We start from the raw sequence: 24,074 nt of genomic DNA on the forward strand, positions 1-24,074 counted from the left end.
TTGCTGTTTAGAACAAGTGCTCTGGGTATTTTCGCCTCAGTCCTTTTAACTAGCCACTATTTGATTTGTGTCACTCGTTTCTATACCAGTACTCCTCTTTGTTTTGTGCAGCATTTATTTGTAAATACCTCAGATGCACCATGCCCTGTTTTCAGTTGAATAAGAGCTGGTTCTGGACCACAGGGGTCTGTGGCATAGTGCAGGCAGCAGATAAGTGGTCACAACATAATGAAGCGGGTGCTCTGACCAAGAGAAGCACAGAGAAAGTCTTCTGGAGAAGGTGAAGTCTGAAATGTAATTTAGATTGAGCTGGCCCCAGAGGAGTATGGGTGTGGTAGAGGATGGGTGAGGGGGAGTAGGGAAGGATGGGCTTTCTAGGCAGACAGCAGGTGGAGAAGGGATGGAGGCCTAAAGCTGCCTGAATATTTGGAGAACAACAAATGGATAATGAGTATGGCTGCAGCAGAGAATGGAGTTGAGGAAGTGGAGGAGGACTTGGTAAGAGGCACACCCAGGTATGAGCTAGATAACGAAAGGCCCTGTGTGCATTGCTCAAGAGTTTAAGCTTGCTCCTGAAGACCCTGGGGGCCCAGAAAAAGGCTTGAAGCTTAGGAGCGATGTAGACACAATAAGATGTGTTGGAATCACTGCTTTGTCAGCAGTCTGGAGCATGATTTGAAGGAGAGCCTGAAGAAAAGCAGGGAGACCAGCTGTCCCCATGAGAAACCATGAGGCCTGAGCAGACAGTGACAAGGAGGTGGCAGAGACGGGGTCAGAACTTGAAAGGCATTAAGAAGGCAATGGCCCCTGCAGGGCTTCTTGAATGACTGGGAGGGTAGGAGGAAAGGGGTTTGGAAATTGTTGAAACCATAAACTAGTGCAAGTTAAGAGAGGGGCAAGTTGTCCACACCTGGAGTTACCGTGACTCCTTACGTTACTGTAAACAGCTAAAGCAGAGCAGAAAATGATGCACTGGATGCTTAGCATGGCTGACAAGGGGGCTCATGGGCTCTCTACTCCTGGAGACCTTTCGGAATGTGGCAGTCATCTGTGCTGATGCCAAAGTCAAGGTTACCTCACAGAGTTCCAGCCAAGCAGATCACTGCATCATGTAGCTCACTGGCTCATTCATTTAATTTGTTGATCAAATATTTATTGCATGTCTACTAAATGTTCTCATGGAACTTACATTTTGGTGGGAGTGAGTGGAGGAGGGAGGAATTATTTTTTTCTTTTTTTTTCTTTTCTTTTTTTTTTTTTTTTTTTGAGACAGAGTCTCATTCTGTTACCCAGGCTGGAGTGCAGTGGCACAATCTCGGCTCACTGCAACCTCCGCCTCCCAGGTTCAAGCGATTTTCCTGCCTCAGCCTCCCGAGTAGCTGGGACTACAGGTGCATGCCACCATGCCTGGTTAATTTTTTGTCTTTTTAGTAGAGACGGGGTTTCACCATGTTAGCTAGGATGGTCTCGATCTCCTGACCTCATGATCTGCCCACCCCAGCCTCCCAAAGTGCTGGGATTACAGGCGTGAGCCACCACGCCCAGCCAGGAGGCAAGAATTCTACATTAAAGTAAATAAAGAAAATAGTTTTTAGATAGAGGTGAGTGTTGTTAAAGAATTAAAGTGAGGGAGAGGGCCTAGATGAGTGGGTGAATGGGTTGTAGAGAATGACTTCAGATATATTCGCCGGGGAAGCCCTGTGAGGAGGTGACCCGGGAACTGAGTTCTGCATGACCCAGGGAAGAGCAATCCAGAGAAAGGCCGAGTCAGGAGCTAGGTTGGTGATCAGCTGTAAGCCATATCTCTCAGATGGATTCCTGCAGCAGCCCCTTAACAGGCCTCCCTGCATTTCCTCTTATTCTGGACACTGTACCTGGAGCCTTCCAAAAACATGCTCGAGATCCTCCCTCCGAACCCAGGGACTTTCCTCTCACAATTAGAAAAAGCCAAAGTGCTTACAAGGGCAGCAAGGCCCCCGCCATGGAATGCCCGCTTTCCTCTGGTTACGTCTTCCACTCATTTCCTGCTTGCTCCCTCTGCTGCAGCCATACTGGCCTCCTTCCTGCTACCCGAACTTGTCAAACACGCCTTCACCTCCCAGCCAAGTACTGCGTGGCTTGTCCCTGACTTCAGGTCTCGGCTTGTGTGCAGAGCGCTCCCAAGACCATGCACACATTTCTTCGAAGATTCACTAGGACTCTGCACGTAGCTGTATTAGAGTTACAATCTGTAATGATGAAAAAGTACTAAGCAAAATTAGCAAAGGGGAAAGGCATGCGAGGTGAAGTCTGGAGGAAACCAGGCTCAAGCTTCTTAGAATCCTGTCCTGTGGGAGTCTCACAGGACATACTTCGTGCCCCCATCTGTGGGTTGTGACAACATGTGTGAAATGTTGTATACCAGGGAAGCTCATTAGAGACTCAACGCCCAGAGGTTTTATTGGTGGCTGGTCATGTCGGCAGCTTCTGTCTGGCAAGTACCAAGATTTCAGACTCCCAGAAGAAAAGCAGGTAATCACCATAAACCATACTGTTTGCACAAACAGTTCAGGCATCGTGAGCTATTCACATCAGGGAATGGAGGGAACTTTCCCAAAATCTAAGTTCCTAGATGCCAGCAAAGGGCCAATCTTACAATTGGGTCTTTCTTTCTAAGGCTGTAGTCTCAGGCTTTCTTTTTTCTTTTTTTCTTTTTTTTTGGAGACGGAGCCTAGCTCTGTCGCCCAGGCTGGAGTGCAGTGGCTCAATCTTGGCTCACTGCAACCTCCGCCTCCCAGGTTCAAGCAATTCTCTGCCTCAGCTTCCAGAGTAGCTAGGACTGTAGGCACACGCTGCCATACCTGGCTAATTTTTTGTATTTTAGTAGAGGTGGGGTTTCACTGTGTTGCCCAGGCTGGTCTCGAACTCCTGAACTCAGGCAATCTGCTTCGGCCTCCCAAAGTGCTAGGATTACAGGCATGAGCCACCACACCCAGCCTAATCTCAGCCTTTCTGTGTGAAGTCTTTTCTGCATAGCTTAAGTACTGCTGCTCAGGGAGACCTTCTCACCATCCAATTTAAAATACTAGCTCCAGCACTCCCTGCCCTCCCCATCATCTAATTTTTCTCCATATACTCGTCGCTGTCTAAGATACCATATAATCCACACATGCAATTATTTATTGCCTGTGTCTCCCATTAAAATGTAAGCTTCATTTCATGAGGTGGAGATTTTTGCCTGCTTTCTTTACCAATGAACCCCCAGCACCTATGACAGTGTTTGGCACTTAGTAGGTTCTCAATAATATGAGACGGATGAATGAACAAATGCTTAAAAAAACAGGAAAACTTGGCACGTGTGGTTAGAGTGAAGTGTCATGCAGAAAGAGGTAGGAAATGTGATTGAGCAGACAGGGTCAGTGCAAACAGGGCCCTTACAGGCTTTGGGAAAGGGTTTAGATGAGCATATTTCTTTTTTTTTCTTTCTTTCTTTCTTTCTTTTTTTTTTTTTTTTTTTTTTTTTTTTTTGAGATGGAGTCTTGCTCTGTCACCCAGGCTGGAGTGCAGTGGCACAATCTCAGCTCGCTGTAATCTCCACCTCCCGTGTTCAAGCGATTCTCCTGTCTCAGCCTCCTGAGTAGTTGGGATTACAGACACCTACCACCACGCCCATCTAATTTTTGTGTTTAGTAGAGATAGGGTTTTGCCATGTTGGTCAGGCTGATCTTGAAGTCCTGACCTCAAGTGATCCACCCACCTCGGCCTCCCAAAGTGCTGGCATTACAGGTGTGAGCCACTACACTCAGCCTAGACAAGCATATTTCTTAAGTGTCATGACCACCTTTGAGTTGTCCAAACCCAGTTTTCACCAGTGTCTCAACTTCAGCTCACCCCCCACTCTCCTCAAAGACAAGTGTCAGTTCCTCTTCTTGTTCCTTTAGTTAATAGGGGTATTCAAAATCTCTTATTATGTGCACTCCATGCTTTTCTGCCCTAGAATGTATTGCAATTGTAATAATTTAACAATTTGTGTAATTTAGTTAATATCTTAATTCTCCATTAATCTGAAAATTTTTGGCTTGTCAGCACTATATCCTCAATGTCTAGCCCAGAACTCAACAATAGAATGACTGCTATTGTTTAGAGTATAGACAACTCCGGGCCAGGCTCAACTTCCTGGACCTGGAACCATTCAGAGCTTTCTCAGGTTCTCCAGCCTTCGTCCTGGGTCAGCATCTCCCCAGCCTCCCTCCAGACTTGGAGCACACAGTACCAGGCAGCTCTCAGCCTCACGATGCCCTGACTTCTGATGCCTGGCTGTGCATGTTCACTTTGCAGGAGCCACTGGAAAAGGCCCAGCTGCTGGCACTGGTTGGGGACCAGCTCATCCAAAGCCACCATTATGCAGCAGACACCATCAGGCCCCGGTGTGTGGAGCTCAGGCACCTCTGTGACGATTTCATCAATGAAAACAAGAAAAAATGGAACATTTTAGGAAAGTCCTTAGAGTTTCATAGACAGCTGGACAAGGTGAGCAAAACACAGCCAAGAACGTGATGTCTGCAAGATTTTCTGTGAAGCAGCTTCCATTATACTCGTCCTCCCGTCCTTGTGTGATTGCTGACAGGCTCGAGTGCTTTATGTGAAAAGATGTTCAAGAGGCATTCAAAGTGTGCAGATCCTAGGTTGAAGAGGTACTGAAGGTAAAAAGTGCGTTGGCCATCCCACCACATCCCATTAAATTAACTAAAGGCCATTTCTATCTGTGTGGAGCCAGACTTTAAGAGTGTGTTTTGGCCTGGCCCTGTGGGAACACTTCTTGATTCCCTTTCAGGTGTACAGAGAACCAAGCACTATATTTGCAGAGTGCTTCCCTCATATAAAGGCAAAGGTTTTTGATTCTTCTTGGAGAAGCTGAAGTAATAATGACCATTTTATATGCCCTAGCATTTATCAAGCACCTACTCTATTTCTACCAGGAACATAATTATGTCTTCTATTTATAATCCTCAAGACAACCTCTGAGGAAGGTATTAATGGCCTCATTGTGCAGAGGCAGAAACTGATACTCTGCTGGTTCTCAAAATGTAGCACACAAGAATACCTAGTGAGCTGTTATATGGCAGATTCCCTTATGCACCAGGGCTGGAGACTCAGCGTCAGTAGGTCTGGAATGCTGCCCAGGAACTAGTATTTTACTAAAGCGCCCAAATGATTCTGGTGCAGGTGGTGCAGGAATGACACCAAGAAACCCTGGGGAACTGACTGCCCAAGACCATACATGGTGCAAACAGGGGAAGCCAGAATTGAAGTCAGACCTGCCAGATTCCACACTGAGGCTTCACAGGATAGACAGCAAGGCTGCATGCCAGGGGCCCACAGGGAGAGGGGTGTGCAGACCCTGGTGCCCTTTGGAGGTGACCTCTAGGGTATGTTCCCAGTCAGCAGGAGCAGTGGTTTCTGGAGTCTTCCCTGTCAGCTGGTCCCGGGCAGCATGTGACTGATGGCAATGAGTCAGCATGCTCCATCCCCACAGCTGTTCCTCTTGCATGCCAGGGGTCACCCACCCGGTTGCTTACCTCATCCCATTGCCAAAGGGATTTTAATGTCAATGAAATACAGTTGTTCCAGAAGCAAGTGGCTCAGAAGGGGCTGGTGCGCAGCCTGCTCTGTGTGCTGAGCTCGCTGCAGGATCAGCTGCTGTTTTGCTAACTCCATTTTTGCTCCAGAGTGGTGTGTGTGTGTGTGTGTGTGTGTGTGTGTGTGTGCGCGCACATGGGTATGAGACGGAGAGAGGGAGACAGAGAGAGAGAAAGCAAGTAGCCGTAGGAACTCTACGGAAAATCCCAGCCTAATGTTTTTTGCAGATCTAGGCATGATGGGTAAAGAGAAAGTTTTCACAGCATATATCAAAGCATGAGTTCATATTATTGTGGAAATCCAAAAATGTAGGAAGAAAAAGGTTACTCATGTGCGTGTACATATCCTACTACCCCCCACCCCTGCATAATGGTAATTATTAATTCTGAAATATCTTTATTTTTATTATTCTAAATGTAGCACATATTCACTGTGCTACATTCATTTCCCTAGATTATCTAGGGAAAAAAAAATGAGACAAACATTTAAGTTGCCTATCATTTTCCCACTTAGAAAGACAACCGCTTTGGAGTGTTCCATTTTGATCTTTTTTTCTCTGTATAGTTATTTATATTGCTTTTCAGGTCACATGGTAAATGGAAATGCAGAGGTACTGGCACTGGAAGCTTATTTTCATTTAACTCTTCAGGTAGCATAAGGGTCCCCTGTCTTTCTGTTCAGGTGTCTCAGTAGAGTTCAGAAGAGCAAAGAAAATGAGTCTTTTAAAAAATCTGAATAATTAGAATTCATCACCTATCTGACGTCCTCCCAGCATCCACAATTTTGAGTATTGCTGTGCTGAGTTACAAAGCTTTGCATTCTTGCTTCCTTAGGAAAGACAAATGCCAGTAAATGTAAATAGGGATCGCCTGGGAATCCAAAGAGGAAAGTTGTGTTTTTGTTAAAAGGGACACTCCCTTCTCCCAGGAAATGTAAGGGCAGGGTCTAATGTCTCATTAATCACCCTGTGTTCTCGTAACCAATTTGGATGCAGGTAAACCCCAAAAGCCATTGATTACATTTCTCTATGGTTAGACCAGCCTAAGAGATATGTAGCTCTAAGGCTGGGTGGTGCAGTGCCGCATGCCTGTAATCCCAGCACTTTGGAAGGCTGAGGTGGGAGGATTGCTTGAGCCCAGGAGTTTGAGACCAGCCTGGGCAACACGGCCAAAACCTGTCTCTTAAAAAAAAAAAAAAAAAAAAAAGGCCAGGCGCGGTGGCTCAAGCCTGTAATCCCAGCACTTTGGGAGGCCAAGACAGGCGGATCACGAGGTCAGGAGATCGAGACCATCCTGGCTAACATGGTGAAACCCCGTCTCTACTAAAAAATACAAAAAACTAGCCGGGCGAGGTGGCAGGCGCCTGTAGTCCCAGCTACTTGGGAGGCTGAGGCAGGAGAATGGCGTGAACCCGGGAGGCGGAGCTTGCAGTGAGCTGAGATCCGGCCACTGCACTCCAGCCTGGGCGACAGAGCGAGACTCCGTCTCAAAAAAAAAAAAAAAAGGAAAGAAAAATCAGCCTGGTGTGCTGGCACGCATCTGTAGTCCCAGCTACTTGGGAAGCTAAGATGGAAAGATCACCTGAGCCTGGGGTAGACCTCTCCAGGCTGCATTAAGCCATGATTGCACTACTACACTCCAGCCTGGGCAACAGAGTGAAACGCTGTCTCAAATTAAATACATATTTACCTGTCTCCTCCTGGAGATGTAGCAATTCCCGTCAGTGGAAGAGAGAAGAACGTTATATGACTCATTTTGCTGACCAAGTGACCTCCCTGAGAAGTGGACAGGTGTAGATTGGTTTGGGCTTGTCCACCTCGTAGTATAATTTACAGTGGTTAGACCCCTTAAACTTTATGCCGTCCCATGACAATTTTCCATTGTCTCAGAATCCTTGTAGACAAGCTCAGACCTGCTGAGGATTATGGTGGCTCTGAGTTGTGGTCAGGCAAAGTGCACAAGGCACTGTTTCTTTCCGAAGGTCAGCCAATGGTGTGAGGCAGGAATCTACCTCTTGGCTTCCCAAGCTGTAGACAAGTGCCAGTCTCGAGAGGGGGTTGACATCGCCTTGAATGACATTGCAACATTCCTGGGCACAGCCAAGGAGTACCCGTTGCTCAGCCCCAAGGAGTTTTACAGTGAGTTTGAGTTGCTGCTCACCCTGGATGCAAAGGTAATGCTTCCGGGTTATTTTGATCCTATGGTTGGGAAATGGATAGGGGAGGGAGGGACTGTATCTCCTTCCTGATAAAGTGCACGCAGGGTGTACTGAGCAGGCTGTATTGAGTGGGCTCACCGATTCCAAAGCCCTCTGGTGGCCTCTTAGACTCCTGGCCTGAACATCCTGGCATACTGACCTTCATCTGACTCAAATCAGTCATTTCTCTATTAATGCTTATGAGCATTCCTGATGTACCACACATTGTGCTGAGTGCTGAGGATACTGTGATGATTAGAAATACGCCGAGGCGGGCGGGTGGATCACGAGGTCAGGAGATCGAGACCATCCTGGCTAACATGGTGAAACCCCATCTCTACTAAAAATACAAAAAATTAGCCAGGCGTGGTGGCAGGTGCCTGTAGTCCCAGCTACTCGGGAGGCTGAGGTAGGAGAATGGCGTGAACCTGGGGGGGCGGAGCTTGCAGTGAGCCAAGATTGTGCCACTGCACTCCGGCCTGGGCGACACAGTGAGACTCCGTCTCAAATAAAAAAAAGAAATAAATAGGCATGTTTCCATCCCTCACTGAGCTTACAGTTTCGTGGGAGAGGCTGACATTAACAAAATAATCACACAAAAATGTATTACAAGCTGATATAAGTGCTGTCAAGGAGGGATTCAGGGTCAGGCATGTGACAGAGGAACTTGACCTGGACTGGAGTCAGAGAAGGCTCTCGGGAAGAGTCACTTGAGCTAAAGCCTGGAGAATGAGTAGACAAGATGGGAGAGCCTTTCCGGACAGGAGGAACAGCATGTGCGAAGGCTTCAGGGCTGGAGGGAGCCTGGCACAGTGCAGACCAAAAGGTCAGGGTGTGGAACCTAGAGAGCAATGGAAGTGTGTTTTGGGTGAGGTTAGAGAGAGGAAGGCAAGGTAGGCTTTGTGGGCCACATGAAAGAGTTTGGATTTAAGCAGGGGATAACTTGATTGGATTTGCATTTGAGAAGCGCATTCTTCCATGAAGCCAGCAGGGTTGTAGATAGCACACCTTCCTCTGAGAGCCACATCACCTTGTCTGCACCTCTGGTTTAAGAGCTTCTTTAAGTCAGCTTCCTGGGCACACAGCAGGGAAGAGAAGACGCGGTGGAGGAACAAACAGATTATATCCAGCCTGTCTAACTGTTCATGTAATTCTGGGGAATGCCCTGAAGTCCATCCAGGGACTCAGGCCAAAATCTTTGCTCTGTCTAACATGACACAAACCACATTGTATTCTAATTGTTTGTTTATTTATTTATTTCTGAGACGGAGTCTTGCTCTGTCGCCTGGGTTTGAGTGCATTGACATGATCTCGGCTCACTGCAACCTCTGCCTCCCGGGTTCAAGCGATTCTCCTGCCTCAGCTTCCCAAGTAGCTGGGATGACAGGTGCCAGCCACCACACCCGGCTAATGTTTGTTTTTTTAGTAGAGATGGGGTTTCACCATGTTGACCAGGCTGGTCTCAAACTCCTGTGCCAGGGTGTTCCAGGCACTGGAGATGCCATAGTGCAAGGATGTAGTCATTGCCCTCAAGGGTCTCAAGTAGGAGAGGCTGATCCTTAGATGCACAATTCTGGAGCATGGCAGGACCTGCAACGACTTGCATAGTGATGCCCAGAGGGGGTCACCTGAGGGAGGTAGGGATGGGGGGAGTAGGGGAAGATGGGAGTAAGGGAATGCTTCGTGTCCTCAGGCTGTATACAGAGAGACCTGTTCATCATGATTTGCTTTTGTTACTGCAGGCCAAAGCTCAGAAAGTTTTGCAGAGGCTGGATGATGTCCAGGAAATATTTCACAAGAGGCAAGTGAGTCTGATGAAACTGGCAGCCAAACAGACTCGTCCAGTGCAACCTGTGGCCCCACATCCTGAGTCTTCACCAAAATGGGTGTCATTGAAAACCAGCCAGCCCTCCACCTCGGGTAGGTTATTTGAGGAAAAGCAGCTTTGTGGCTTTTGTGTTTCTCCAGCAACATAAGGACTGAGACTGGTTGTGTACAATGGATAATGGTCACTGTTTTAACAGATACTGTTTAAAACAGACTACAGATATGCCATAGCGCAGACATGGAAGACATAAACACTTAGATGACACCAAGTGCCTGGATGTAAGGAGAAACACACAATCTACTGAAGGAGTAAAAAAAAATGCATCATAAAGGCCGGGCGCGGTGGCTCGCGCCTGTAATCCCAGCACCTTGGGAGGCCTTGGCGGGTGAATAATCTGAGGTCAGGAATTCGAGACCAGCCTGGCCAACATGGTGAAACCCCATCTCTACTAAAAATATAAAAATTAGGCTGGGCGTGGTGGCTCACGCCCATAATCCCAGCACTTTGGGAGGCTGAGGTGGGCAGATGACAAGGTCAGGAGATAGAGACCATCCTGGCTAACACAGTGAAATCCCATCTCTACTAAAAATACAAAACATGAGCCAGACGTGGCCGCGGGTGGCTGTAGTCCCAGCTTCTCAGGAGGCTGAGGTAGGAGAATGGCATGAACCCAGGAGGCAGAGCTTGCAGTGAGCCGAGATGGCACCACTGCACTCCATCCTGGGCGACAGAGCGAGACTCCATCTCAAAAAAAAGAAAAAAAAATTTATTTATATATATATAAATTAGCTGGGCATGGTGGTGGGCGCCTGTAATCCCAGCTACTCAGGAGGCTGAGGCAGAAGAATTGCTTGAACCCAGGAGGCAGAGTTTGCAGTGAGCCGAGATTGTGCCATTACACTCCAGCCTGGGTGACGAGCAAAACTCCATCTCGACAACAACAACAACAACAACAACAAATGCATCATAATAATAACAACGTAATGATAACAGCATACAATAGACTCCATTGAGGACCTTTAAAAGGCCCACATTTTATTAGCAATGGTGTAGTAAAATTGGTTCTTTGAGCAGAGATTTAAAAAATAGGTAAGTTCTTATGCCAATCCCACATGGTCCTGATTACTATAGCTTATTAGTTAGCCTTTAAGATCAAGTCATGCAATATTCCAAGATTGCTCTTTTTCAAGGTTGTTTTGGCTATCTTAGGTCCTTTTCATTTTTCCATAAGTTTTAGAATCACCTTTCAATTTCTGCTGGGATTATGATAGGGATTACACTGGATATATGAGCCAGTTTGGAGAGAACTATTATCTTACCAATATTGACTTTTCCAATTCCTGAATATGTTATAACTTATGTTTTTTAGGTCATCTTTGATTTCTCTTAACAATGCAGTAGTTTTGAGTGTAAAGGCCTTAGGCATTTCACATTTTTTTAACCCTATAATGAATGGAATTTACCGTATTTAAGAATAGGAATAGATTTTTATAGAGAGATATAATCCTATCATCTGTGAATAGGAATACTTTTACTTTTTCTGTTTCAATCTTTGTACTTTTTTTTCTGGTCATATTATAATGACTGGGACCTCCACTACAATGTCAAACAGAAATGGTGAGAGCAGACATCCGTGTATTTTCCCAATATTAGGAAAAAGGTTGAAGTTTCACCTTCAAGTATGATGTAAGCTATAGGTTTTCCACAGATGTCTTTTATCAGATTGAGGGAATTCCCTTCTATTTCTATTTTTTGAGAGTTTTTATCATGAATGATTATTGAGTTTTTCAAATGCTTATTTGGTCCATGTATTGAGATAATGATATGGTTTTTCTTCTTTATTTGTTAATATGGTAAATTACAATGATTTATTTTCAAATGTGAAAACAACTGTACATTCTCGGAATAAACTGTCCTTGGGCGGGATGTACATGTCATTTGTTTGTGTCGTGTATTGTGGTGCTCTGTCATTAAGCACATATATATTCATGGTTTTTATGTCTTGCAGATATATTAGCCCTTTTATAATGATGAAATGTCTCTTCTTCGCTCCTTATCTCTAGAAATACTCTTAAAGTCTATCTTGTGTGATATTGTCACAGCCATTCCTGTTTTCTCATGCTTAGTGTTTGCACAACATATTTTTTTGTTTTCTATTCTTCTTTGTATTTAAAGTATATTTGTTGTAGGCAGCATATAGTTGGGCCTTGCCTTTTTATACACTGCAACCTGTGCCTTGTAATTGGAGTGATTAGATTTTTATGTTTATATCCATCATCATTATTGATATAGTTGGATTTAGAGCTCCTGTTTTGTTATCCTTTATGTCTCATGTACTTTCTATTCCTCTTTTCCTACCTTCTTTTGGGTTAGTAAATATTTTTTAATATTTTGTTTTAATTCCTCTATTGGCTTGTTATCGTATCTCTTTGCACTATTTTTCACCCAGACTAGGGATTACCATATGCATCTTAACTTGTCATGATCTGTTGAGTTAGTTTCTTACCACTCTATGCAAAATATAGGAAATCTACAACGTCATACTTCCATATGCTCCCCATCCATCCTCTGTGCTATTCTTATCATAAATATTACATCTATATATGTTAAACCCCCACTATGGTATTACAATCTTTGCTTTCAATATTAAGACAAATACCTCTGTGTGTGTGTGTGTGTGTGTGTGTGTGTGTGTGTGTGTGTGTGTGTATACATACCCCCTTATTCACCATTTCTGGGGTTCTTCATTCCTTATTATAGATTTGAGTTACTATCTTATGTCATTTCTCTTCAGAATAAAGAGCTTCTGTTAGTATTTATTGTTGGGGAGTCTACTGGCAACAAATTCTTTTCTTGTCTTTATTTTTTCCTTTTTGTGGAGAACGGAGTCTTGCTATACTATCCGGGCAGGTTTCGAACTCCTGGGCTCAAGCTATCCTCCCACCTCTGCCTCCCTGAGAGCTTGGATTACAGTTGTGAGCCACTGTGCCTGGCCTGTTAACAATAAATTCTTTCAGTTTTTGTTTATCTGAAAATTGTGGTGTGTTTTGGTAATTCTCCATTTAGTACAATTTACAGTCCCTCGTCTTCCACCACGTATCCTACTTTTTAGAAGTAAGCCTGATAACATGTAGTGTATTTATTTCCTGAATTTTATCTGCAAATACACACACACATCCACGTACACACTTTAACACACTTGCATACACATACCACAGACATACCCAAACATACACAGAGACATCCTTCTTAGATGATTGGAAACAGAACTTTGTTCTCTTGACCTTTCATCTTCCCTCAAGCTAAACCATGTTCACATCTACGACTTGGCCTCATTCGTTGTTTCAAGGAACATATGTTTGTTTCAACTAAATAAAGCAAGAATTAGAGATGTGTTTCTCGGCTTTTCAAATACAAGATTTCATAATAGATAACACTCCTTTCCAGAATAAATAGGTCTTTGTCAAGTCTGAACAGGTTGTCATTGACTTAAGTCAAACAACTAGCTCGTTTTGCAGAACGATCCTGCACTTTTGTTTTTGGCAAGTATCTACTGAGTGTGGACTCTAGCAAGTCACTAAAAGGCTTTTCAAACATTTTTGTCTGATTCCTTAGTAGCTGAGTCTGTGCCAAGATAAGCAATGGTATTTCACAGTGTAAAGAAGATGGGTGGAAGGGCTTAAGAGCTGGAATTTCAGCTCTGACTCTTGTTAGCTGGATGCCTTGGCTACAACTTTTAACACCTCTGAAGTCCATAAGGAATGTGAAAAAACTTTTTAATGCCATGTGACTATAATAGCTAAAATGTGTTATACATTGTATATGATCTACATTCTTCACAAATGAACTCATTAAAGCCTCATCACAGCCCTTTACTATAGGATTTCTCATTTTTCCCTACTTTACAGATGAAAAAGGTAAGGCACAGAGGTGACTGTAATCATGTGTGCCTCATGCATGGAAGAGCAAGGCTTGAACACTGGTAGTGTGGCTTCTGTGGCCCTGCCTTTCACTGCTTCACTCTACTTACAGTGTCAAGGACAGGTGCTTCTCAGTCATGGTGTCACCAATTATTGTGCATCCATTTCTAGCATCTAGTTATTGTGCCTGGAATCACTCACTTTATAGAGATCCCACAGAGAGGGAGGAGCCCAAAGGATTGTCTGTTATTACAAAGCAGCATTAATGGTAATATATATAACCTGGGGTAGCAGTGTACTTTTCTACCATTTTCAACATAACATCTATGAAAAACCCATAGAAAGCCCAAGCTGCTTCCAGTTGGCTCACAGAATGAAAGGGTTGGGAGGAGCTTCTGGAGGTCAGATGTCAACCTCCCTCAAGTCTATCATAGCTAAGAATCAGGGTGATATATTGGGGGCGTTTGATGAAGGGCATTTTGGTCTTGGGACCTGTAAATGCTAAAGTCGGCCAGGCACAGTGGCTCATGCCTGTAATCCCAGCACTTTAGGAGGCCGAGGCAGGCAGATCACAAGGTCAAGAGATCAAGACCATCCTGGCCAACATGGTAAAACTCCATCCTTACTAAGAATACAAAAATTAGTTGGGCATGGTGGTGCGTGCCTGTAGTCCCAGCTACTTGGAATGTTGAGGCAGAAGAATCACTTGAACCTGGGAGGTGGAGGTTGCAGTGAGCTGAGATCACACCACTGCACTCCAGCCTGGCAACAGAGCGAGACTTCATCTCAAAAAAAAAAAAAAAAAGAAAAGAAAAAAAGAAATGCTCAAATCCTGCCTGGGATTAATCACATCTCCTGTGAGTTTCCCAAGGGACCAGCATATACAAGGGTGGCGACTATGACAAATAAGAATTCAAAGTACCTCTTATCGATTAGCCTTGTGGCCATCACCCACAATGCTTGGTAAAGCTGGTAAGATGGGTTAGGAAGCCTTGAGGCCTAACCAGGGCTTCTCCTCTCCAAGTCCCAGTTTTACTACCAAATGGCCATGGAGCTTAAAGAAAGGATATTTCCCAGGTGTCTAGGACCTTGTGGGAAGGGGAGAAGGGAGATAGTGACCGAGAGAAAAGAGCAAGAGCAAGACAGCCCAATTTCTTCCTGACTCAGTCAACTGATTCTATCTCACAGTCCTCCCATTCACTGATAAATGTGCGTCCACCAGTTCTGGAATCCAACAATTATACCATCAGATTATACCGGCAACAACTGCTGGCTATCGCAGGCATGGCCATCCTCTTACAGTACAATCATAGTATGATTGTGTGTGTACATGTATGTGTGTAAAAAGAGGGAGAGCATTTGAAAGAAGACTATAAGGAAATATACTAAGTGACTATGCTTCAATGTTAAGATTTTAGTGTTTTTCAGATTTTCTATAATAAGCAAAAATTAATTACCTTTATAATGGAAAATATATTCAATACAATGCAGCACCTAGAATTTAGTCTTCGAATCCAGGAACAACATCAAGTGCAACATTACGCTGTACACATGATGCATGCCAAAGCAGCAGTGCATAAAGGAATCCATAAAGTTTGTAATAAGGAAGACTTCATGAGGAAAGTGTCCTGTTTGTTTGTTTGTTTGTTTGAGATGGAGCCTAGCTCTGTCGCCCAGGTTGGAGTGCAGTGGCGCGATTTCAGCTCACCACAACCTCTGCCTCCCAGGTTCAAGTGATTCTCCTGCCTCAGCCTCCCAAGTAGCTGGGATTACAGGCACATGCCACTGTGCCCGGATAATTTTTGTATTTTTAGTAGAGACGGGATTTCACCATGTTGGCCAGGCTGGTCTCGAACTCCTGACCTCAGGTTATCTGCCCACCTCTGCCTCCCAAAATGCTGGGATTACAGGTGTGAGCCACCAAACCCAGCCGAAAGTGACCTTTTAGCTGAGTCTTAAAAATGGGAATGACAGAAAATCTACCGTTCTTTACCACATTACTATATTTATAGATTTATTGTAGTTTGATGTTTCATATGGTGCTGGGTGTGACTTTTTTCTCTTCTGCTGAAATGTCAAGTCCCTGGAGTCAAGGATTCTATTTCTTTTCTGTGTCTCTCCTTCACCTCCAATTTCATCCACCACCTGGGAAATCAATGCAGCAGCTCAACTGAGCTTTTTTAGTTAACCACATTGACATGGTCCAGCTATTTGTCCAAGTCAGACAAAGTGCTCTGAGTTATAATTTAGAAGTCAAATAACCAAATTAATGGCAGGTTTTCTTAGTCCTTCTAGCTCCTCCTCTGAGAACGTCTGAGGAACCTTATACAGAGACAGAGTTGAACTCCCGGAGAAAGGAAGACGATGAGACTAAATTTGAAGTCAAGGTAAAATTACGTTTATTTTACTTATGGAACTTTCTGACAAGAGAGAAGGTTGCTGTCATAATTATCAAGAAATCAACAAATTGTGTTTCCTTAATCTGTACCTGTTGTCACCTCCAGAAGATAAGCCCATCAAGGCACACAGCACAGACTAATGCTTTCAAGAACTGGGGTTTATAGGATTTTTTTCCTTTTCATCCTTTTCTTTCTTCTTAATGGCAGCTAGAAATGAAATTTGGTTGTGTATGTAATTATCAGTAGGTACTGTTGTAGTAAAAGAAAAATCATTTTATTTATTTCTGTAATCTGACTTCATATTTAAAATTGGTAGAACAGTATATGGTTCATGCATAAAAAGAGCATGACATGCCGGGCGCGATGGTTCACACCTGTAATCCCAGCACTTTGGGAGGCCGAGGAGGGCAGATCACGAAGTCAGGAGTTTGAGACCATCCTGGCCAACATGGTGAAACCCCATCTCTACTGAAAATACAAAAATTAGATAAGCGTGGTGTCGGACGCCTGTAGTCCCAGCTACTTGGGAGGCTGAGGCAGGAGAATCACTTGAAACTGGAAGGTGGCAGTTACAGTGAGCCAAGATTGTGCTGCTGCACTCCAGCCTGGGCAACAGGGCGAAACCACGTCTCAAAAAAAAAAAAAAAAAAAGAGCATAACAAAATTGCATAGAGCTGCACACACACATGCACACATACAAGTGCGTGAATAACTGGTGAACCCTTAATAGGCTCTGTGGATTGTGCCAGTGTCAGTTTCGTAGATGTTAACATTGGAGGAGGTTTGGAGAAAGGGGACATGAGACTTTCCATTTCTTTGCAACCTCATGTGACTTAATATAATTATTTCAAAATAGAAGTTTTAAAAAAGCATAAGGTTTGGAATCAGGCAGATCTGGGTTTCAGCAACATAACCTCTTGAAACCTCAGTTTCTTGCTTGTACAAATGGGTATAACAATAGCTACCTCCTGAAAATATTTTGAGCGTGAAATGAAAATTTGAAAATTGCTAAGCACTGTATAATTTTAAAGTAACATATATTTAGAAGCTGAAGTGTAATTAATTGTGAATTGTGAATATATGTTGCTGCATAGCAACCCCTGGAGGGGTTCCCTTTCCCCTGCCTCCCTGAAAATTAAATATTTGACTGGCTGAATGGTTCTGAAACCATGAGGCCAGGGGCTCAAATGAGCTTCAGCAACATTATGATCCATCATCAATCCCCAAAGCGTCTGAATATGAACCCCACGGGAACTCCACTGACCTTTAAAGAGTCTGGAAGAAAGTGAGTTTTAGGCTTTTCTTCTTGGAGGCAGAAACAGAGCGGGAACGAGGGTTCTCAGCAGACTTTTCTTAGAGAGAGAGAAAGCTTCGTCCATCTGCCAATTTGTTTAGTCATCCTGTATTCAGGGCAGATTAGGACCTAGCCACTGCTGTCCATAAATCCCTTCTGGTTGGAGGAATTGCATCACCATGTTTTCTCAAGTTAGGAAACTGTATGAAATTTCATGCTGTCTTGATCAGCTACCTAAAAAAGTAAATAGCAATTTTTCAAAATAGATTCACCTGATTTAACACCCAGCAGGTCTATGGAATCATTAAGTAATATTAAAAGGGTTTCATTGTGGTCCTCTTTAAAAGTGAACATCAGCCTATCCATTTCTGCACCCTGGACTTCTAGGAGAGTGTCATCTCTGAAGGTGAGGACTGTGTCACATGATCAGAGCTCAGATTTGGCCCCGAGCTCATATTCTGTTGCCACTGACTCACAACATGACGTGAACTCACTTCCTATCTCTATGACCTACTTTGCCCATCTTCAGACAACATATTTATGACCTGCACACTATAAAGATGCTACGGGAGTTTTAAGCATATGGAAGTTCTCATATAAAGGAATCCAAATTAGAGTGATTTATTTCGATTATTGTGAACAGTAAACAAGTTCTATGGTTTTTTGTTGTTGTTGTAAAAGAAAAACATAGACAGTGTAGGAGCAGCAGTGGGGATAGAATCGGAGGCCTGTTGATGTGGAAAGTGTTGAGTAGAATCCAAGAAACCCTGGTCACCCAACTGTTGGTTTCTTCCTTCTTTTGCCATGTTGTTTATTTAATTCAGACTCCAAACCCATCCTGTTAAGATGCCATCTCCCTCTGTATTTAGGCAACTCACCAAACAGTATGGGTACTGTTAAACAAGCACAAGTTCATGTTAAAATCATCCTTCTGTGCTTTAGTTGTTTTCTTCCTTATTGTTGATTTGTTTGCGTATTTAATGAAAAGCTTTTCCCACAACAGCGTATGTTAACAGTCAAGGTGGTGGAGGAAGCAGAGTAGGAACAGAGGCTGGTCAGATTTCTGCTTAGAAAGACCAAGGCTATGGAAGCAAATGTAAGCAGAGTCCATAAAGTCATGAACAACATGAGCAGGAAGAAAGTGGATTTGTGCACTAAATCCCCAAATCCTAGACTTAGGAATGAAATTAGGACCAATAGATGCAATTAGGGTTTCACACATTGTGTATTATAACCAGGGAAATTGTTATTCCAAAATACATAAGAAAACTAGTAAGAAAAAGATAGGTTCAAAAAAAAAGGTTTAGATTCATGTCTATGTGGATCATGGATTATTAAAAGGGGGACAAATCAGTTGACTACATCAACAATAATCATTGCAGCTTGTGTTTAGTGGCCGCTGTCCAAGAGAGATGACCAGGATGCATAGAGAATGCATCTAACTCTGGGTGGCAATTCTGACATCCTTTTGGCCTTAGGTCTAGAACTCAAAGATGAAATGAAACACAGCCAGTCTAGCAGAGTGAATCATAACATTGTGATAAATGCCACCCCTTTGCCCTCGAGAGTAAGTACGCAGAGAAAAAAAAATAGCTGTGAACCAAAACCATGTATAATGCAGTCACCGATACTCACCACCTACAACTGAAATCATGACGTGGTTTGATCACGATCAGAGAAATCATTTCCTTTTCTGGAGGGATGATCCTTGCCATGCTGGTTCTGGGGAACTTGAGAAGCTAAACTTGATAGGGCACCTGAGACTCTTCCGGGGCCATCTGGCAAGAGTGATACCCTGTGCTCAGCTCACTGACGTCATCTGGGAAAGCCCTGTGGTGGAAGCGATTCGCTGTGCTTGTTGGCAGTAGTGATGTAACTATTTCCTGTTCTTCACTGGCTGGAAGCTGAAAGCATGACTCACGGGAACTGCTTTTCCCAGGCTGCCAACATCACAGCCTTTTTGTAAGCTGGAAATAAGTCAGAGGCTAACAATTTCTTTTTCCTAAATGTGGACCTACAGAATTAAGAAAGAGCTAACAGTGTTCTTTGGTGCCTGTTAAAGTTATTTAAAGGAGCAGAAGCCTATTCTGTGCTCCCAGAGGTTAAAAAAAAAAGTAAAGTAACAAAAGCCTTTTCAGGATTCTGAGCAAAGAGCCTCTTAAATTAAAAATAAATAAATAAAAGTTTTTGAATGCAGGAGCTGGAAGGGAATGGAGAGGTGAGTGGAGGGTTGCTATCATTGGCTGAAGGCCGGACATTGTACTGGGTGCTGTGTGTACCTGAGTCCATCTCTAGTCCTCAGAACCTTGTGAGGATGATGTTTTCCGTTTTATCAGCAGCGCCATGAGACTCAGAGGCTGAGTTTCCCCAAGGGTCATACAACTAGTAAATGTTGTAGCTGGGATTTGAAACTAGCTGTTTACTAATCTGGCAGCTTACTTAACTACCTAACTTATCTATCTGATTATTTATTAATACTTAATGTACCCAACCAGCAGCTTATTTAATCTCTTGTGCCCTAAATGTCCTTTTCTGCCAAATGGTGATAAATCATAGCAATTTCACAGGTGGCTGATTAAATGAGAAATGTGTGAAAAGCAGCTTGCACTGTACCTGACACCTAGCAGGTTCTTGATGAATTTTAGTTACTCATTTAATCCTGTGTTTAAAAGACAGAATGGGTCAGTGTGACGATGAAAAGAAGGTGAAAGAAGGTCAAATTCGGGGCTTATACAGAATGATCCTATTGTTGAATATGTACCTTACTGCCAAATGATAACAGATCAGGGACTAAATTCAGTTCCTTGTCTTCTTATTGCTTTGACTCCCAGAAGTTTTTATTAATATTTCTGATTCTCAACAAGAAAACCGTATGAACTATAAACACATTTCAGTGCTTGCCTTCTATGATATTTGAAGTCTAGTCAGTGTCAGAGCTAACAGGAGATTCAGGGACTCCACCAAATCCTTGGGTAGCCCCCAGCCAAGTTCTCTGAAGTTTCCAGAACAAGGATTCTCATGGTTTCCTGTGTACCACAGCTCTGAGAAGCTAATGAATTATGTAGATTCCCAGGGCCCCACTCTCTGAGATTCTAATTAGGGAAGTGTAGGGTTGGGTCCCGGAATCTGATTTTTTTTTTTTTTTTTTTTTGAGACGGACTCTCACTTTGTTGCCCAGGCTGGAGTGCCATGGAGTGATCTCAGCTCACTGCAACCTCACCTCCCAGGTTCAATTGATTCTCCTGCCTCAGTCTCTAGAGTAGCTGGGATTACAGATGACTGTTACCACGCCTGGCTAATTTTTGTATTTCTAGTAGAGGCAGGGTTTCACCATGTTGCCCAGGCTGGTTTTGAACTCCTGACCTCAGGTGATCCCCTGGCTCAGGCTCCCAAAGTGCTGGGATTACAGGCGTGAGCCACTGCACTCAGAATCTGAATTTTTAACTTACACGTTTGGTGACAAGAATGCAGTGGTATAAAGATCTCACTCTTTGTAACATTGTCCTAGAGGTTACATTTATAGGCCATGAGGACTTGGGATAAAGGAGAACTCGTTATGTTTGATCTGGATTTCTCAGGCTAGCATAGGGTCTGAAGTTCAGGGGAGTGAGGTGGTGATTACGTTAAGCTAGGAAATGTATTTTTGCTGAGGGAGTTGAATAAGATGAAAGATAGAATAACATTAAGATCACCATTGGCCTTGCTCTTTCACCAATAAAAAAATGACATCACTAAAATATTTGGTGGGTTCAACTGGGCACATGGCTTATTCAGCTCAATTTAATATATATCAAGGCAATTGCTATGCGTTATATGAAAATGATTGTATCATCAGGCCTAAACTCAGGAAACTTGAAACTTTCATGGGGGAAGCAACATATTTCTAATAATTTATAATATATAGCAGAATGACGTTTCTACAGTAAAAGGAATATATAATGTGGTAGAAAAAGCAATTCCTCACAAGGACATCAAGGATGGCTTTCAAAGGAGGTGGCATTTGAATTCAACTCTAAAGAATAAATAGGGCTGGGCGTGGTGGCTTGCACCTGTAATCCCAGCACTTTGGGAGGCTGAGGCAGGTGGATCACCTGAGGTGAGGAGTTTGAGACCAGCCTGACCAACATGATGAAACCCTGTCTCTACTAAAAATACAAAAATTAGCTGGGCATGGCGGCGGGCACTTGTAATCCCAGCTACTTGGGAGGTTGAGGCAGGAGAATCACTTGAGCCCGGGAGGCAGAGGTTGCAGTGAGCCAAGATGGCGCCACTGCTCTCCAGCCTGGGTGACAGAGCGAGACTCTGTCTCAAAAAAAAAAAAAAAAAGAATAACTAGAACTCTGAAAGGTGGGTAAGACAGAGAAGGGCATTCCAGAATGAGGAAGGGTATAACATCTCAGAGGTCTAAAGGGCCTAGGCTGTCCTGAGAATGGCTCAAGAATGCTGGGAAGGTAGATGAGAGACAGTTTACTGAGGCTGTCGTTGAGGAATGTTGACAGGAAGAGGAGGGCACCTGTGTATTAGGAAGCTGACTCTGGTAGACACTGAAGAGCAGGTTAGATGAAGGCAGGCAGGCTGACCAGCCTCTGGCAGTTGTCACAGTTGGCTGAGACATCAGTGGTGAGAGCTTACTAGTAGCCGTGGCAAAAAGAGATGAGCAGAAATCATACCTATTGACCAAAACGTTCTCTCTAGTGCCTGGAACAGGACTATTGAAGGAAATGTGTAGAATGAAGGAACGGATCAAGGCAGAGAAGGTAGGGGGAGGAAGCATGATATCAAAGACAGCTTCGAGGTTTCCATCTTGGATTCCTCATGGGATGAATTTGTTGGCCGGATAAAGTACTTAGGAGGAACAGTAAGAAGTAAAGGCTTGTGACAGCTGAGTCCAGGTTGGGGCTGGGGTCTCATAGATTGATAAGAGCACCCTATACCCTCTGTCAGTGGGGCTAATGCTGCCCCAAAGGCTGCAGCCCTGCCCACACCATTGATGCTAGGATAGTTAACCCACTAGCCTTGTAGCTGTGTGGCAATTATTTGTAAACTAGCTTTGGACCAAATTTGCCGGGACAAAGACTGGCCTAATAAAGTACTTTTCTGATTTGTGATTTTATTTATAGGTTAAGATTTACAGACATAAAAGTTGTTACAATGAAATTTATCCATGGAGCTTAAAATCAGATGAAACCAAACAGCCTGAGAAGATTCAAGATGTATGGGCAGCTTCTTTTCAGTGGCCTTGGCACACTTACTTCCTTTATATTTTCTTGGTTTGGGAATGGGCAAAAGTTATCACATAGCATGTTTCTCACTTCCTGATATTTTAAACAGAATTACATATTTGCAAATCATTGTTAAAACATTTGCAGTCAGTTTTATAAGAAGATGTTTTTCCTGAAAACAAACTATTACCAATAGTGTTTAGAGTATTAGTCCAGACTATAAAAGCCAATTTAACCAGCAAGTGAATTGAATTCATTACTAACAATGGTAGCTGGGAAATTTAAGATCTCAGATTAAAAAGACCTTGAGGCTGGGGGTGGTGGCTCACGACTGTAATCCCAGCGCTTTGGGAGGCTGAAGCAGGATGATCGCTTGAGCTCAGGAGTTCGAGGCTGCAAGCTTCAGGAAGCTATGATCACACCACTCTCCTTCAGCCTGGGTGACAGAGCAAGACCTTGTCTAAAAAAAAAAAAAAAAAAAAAAAAATCTGAAAATTTTGAAATAGGCAAAATTGCATTTAGGATCCAGTCTCTTACCTTTCTCTATTCATTTCTCATTTCCACAAAGCCTCAGGAACACTGAGGCTTGTTCCTCAAGTCTGCCCTTCTCCTCCAAAGGGGATTCAGTCTATACAATGTCCTAAAACCTTCCTCTCCTCGTCCTTTCCTCCAGGAAGCCCCCCTCCCAAGACAGCTGATCTGGACTAAAGGTAGAGGCAATCTGAGCTAGTTCACCACAATGCATGAATGATGGGCAGTCTGAAAGCCCTTTAACTCTCCTGGAAATAGTTGCAGTTTTAAAAAAGGGACAGACTGCCCAGTTTTCCAAAGGAATATTGAAGTGGCTTTTGCAGGCAGTGAAAATGGAAAGTAGGAAAAGAAGTGCTAGGGCAGAGCAAATAGGGCAGACAAACCAGCTGTGAATGCACTGCTAGGATAGAGTCTCTTCCTGTTCTCCGTATCAAAACCAGTGAATCTCAAAAAAAAAAAAAAAAAAAAAAAAAGGTTGAGGGTTCCCCTCTTTTTCCCATCAGCTGTGGAGAGGAAGACAGAGCCACTCATTCCTGAGGCTAGTATTTTTCACTCTGGGGCTGCATGGTGTAGAACACCCTGGACTCAGGCTGTGGGTAAATACCTTTGCCTTTATTTCCTTCCCTTCCTTTTCCTTTCCTTTTTCTCACTATCCTCTCCTGCATCCCATTTGGTAGAGAACATTTTGATAATTATTGATTCTTACGTGACATACCTTTTCATTTTATTTCTCATTTCCATAATTTACATAATTAATTAAATTTACAATGCCAGAAAATGCTGAACCTTTAACACTTTATTGTCATTCTTTAAACGAAGAAGGTGGCACGGGTGCTTGAAATCTACTTTTTATTCTCTCCTCAGAATTGGGCCTAATAGCTCCTGGTTTTTTTTTTTTTTTTTTTTTTTGAGACAGTCTCGCTCTATCACCCAGGCTGGAGTGCAGTGGCCGGATCTCGGCTCACTGCAAGCTCCTCCTCCCTGGTTCACACCATTCTCCTGCCTCAGCCTCCTGAGTAGCTGGGACTACAGGTGCCTGCCACCGTGCCCGGCTAATTTTTGGTA

The 24,074-nt window shown here is 43.6% G+C and overlaps 1 protein-coding gene and 1 long non-coding RNA gene across 2 annotated transcripts in view; one reads left to right on the forward strand and one right to left on the reverse strand.

Annotated features, from left to right (window-relative positions):
- Positions 1-24,074, forward strand: part of MCF2L2 (MCF.2 cell line derived transforming sequence-like 2) — a 251,181-nt gene that overhangs the window by 132,021 nt on the left and 95,086 nt on the right. Inside the window, exons 11-14 of the mRNA XM_010366223.2 lie at positions 4,318-4,509; positions 7,600-7,791; positions 9,558-9,735; positions 15,850-15,950. Of these exons, the coding sequence (XP_010364525.1) occupies positions 4,318-4,509; positions 7,600-7,791; positions 9,558-9,735; positions 15,850-15,950 (663 nt within the window). The remainder of the gene's footprint in view (positions 1-4,317; positions 4,510-7,599; positions 7,792-9,557; positions 9,736-15,849; positions 15,951-24,074) is intronic.
- On the reverse strand, positions 16,011-19,023 carry LOC115897713. The gene is made up of 3 exons (XR_004057489.1): positions 18,892-19,023; positions 17,227-17,490; positions 16,011-16,169 (listed from the first exon to the last, which is right to left on the reverse strand). It is a non-coding gene; the product is annotated as an uncharacterized LOC115897713 (long non-coding RNA).

Source organism: Rhinopithecus roxellana, chromosome 1 (assembly GCF_007565055.1).
Source record: "Rhinopithecus roxellana isolate Shanxi Qingling chromosome 1, ASM756505v1, whole genome shotgun sequence".
Classification (NCBI taxonomy): Eukaryota; Metazoa; Chordata; class Mammalia; order Primates; family Cercopithecidae; genus Rhinopithecus; species Rhinopithecus roxellana.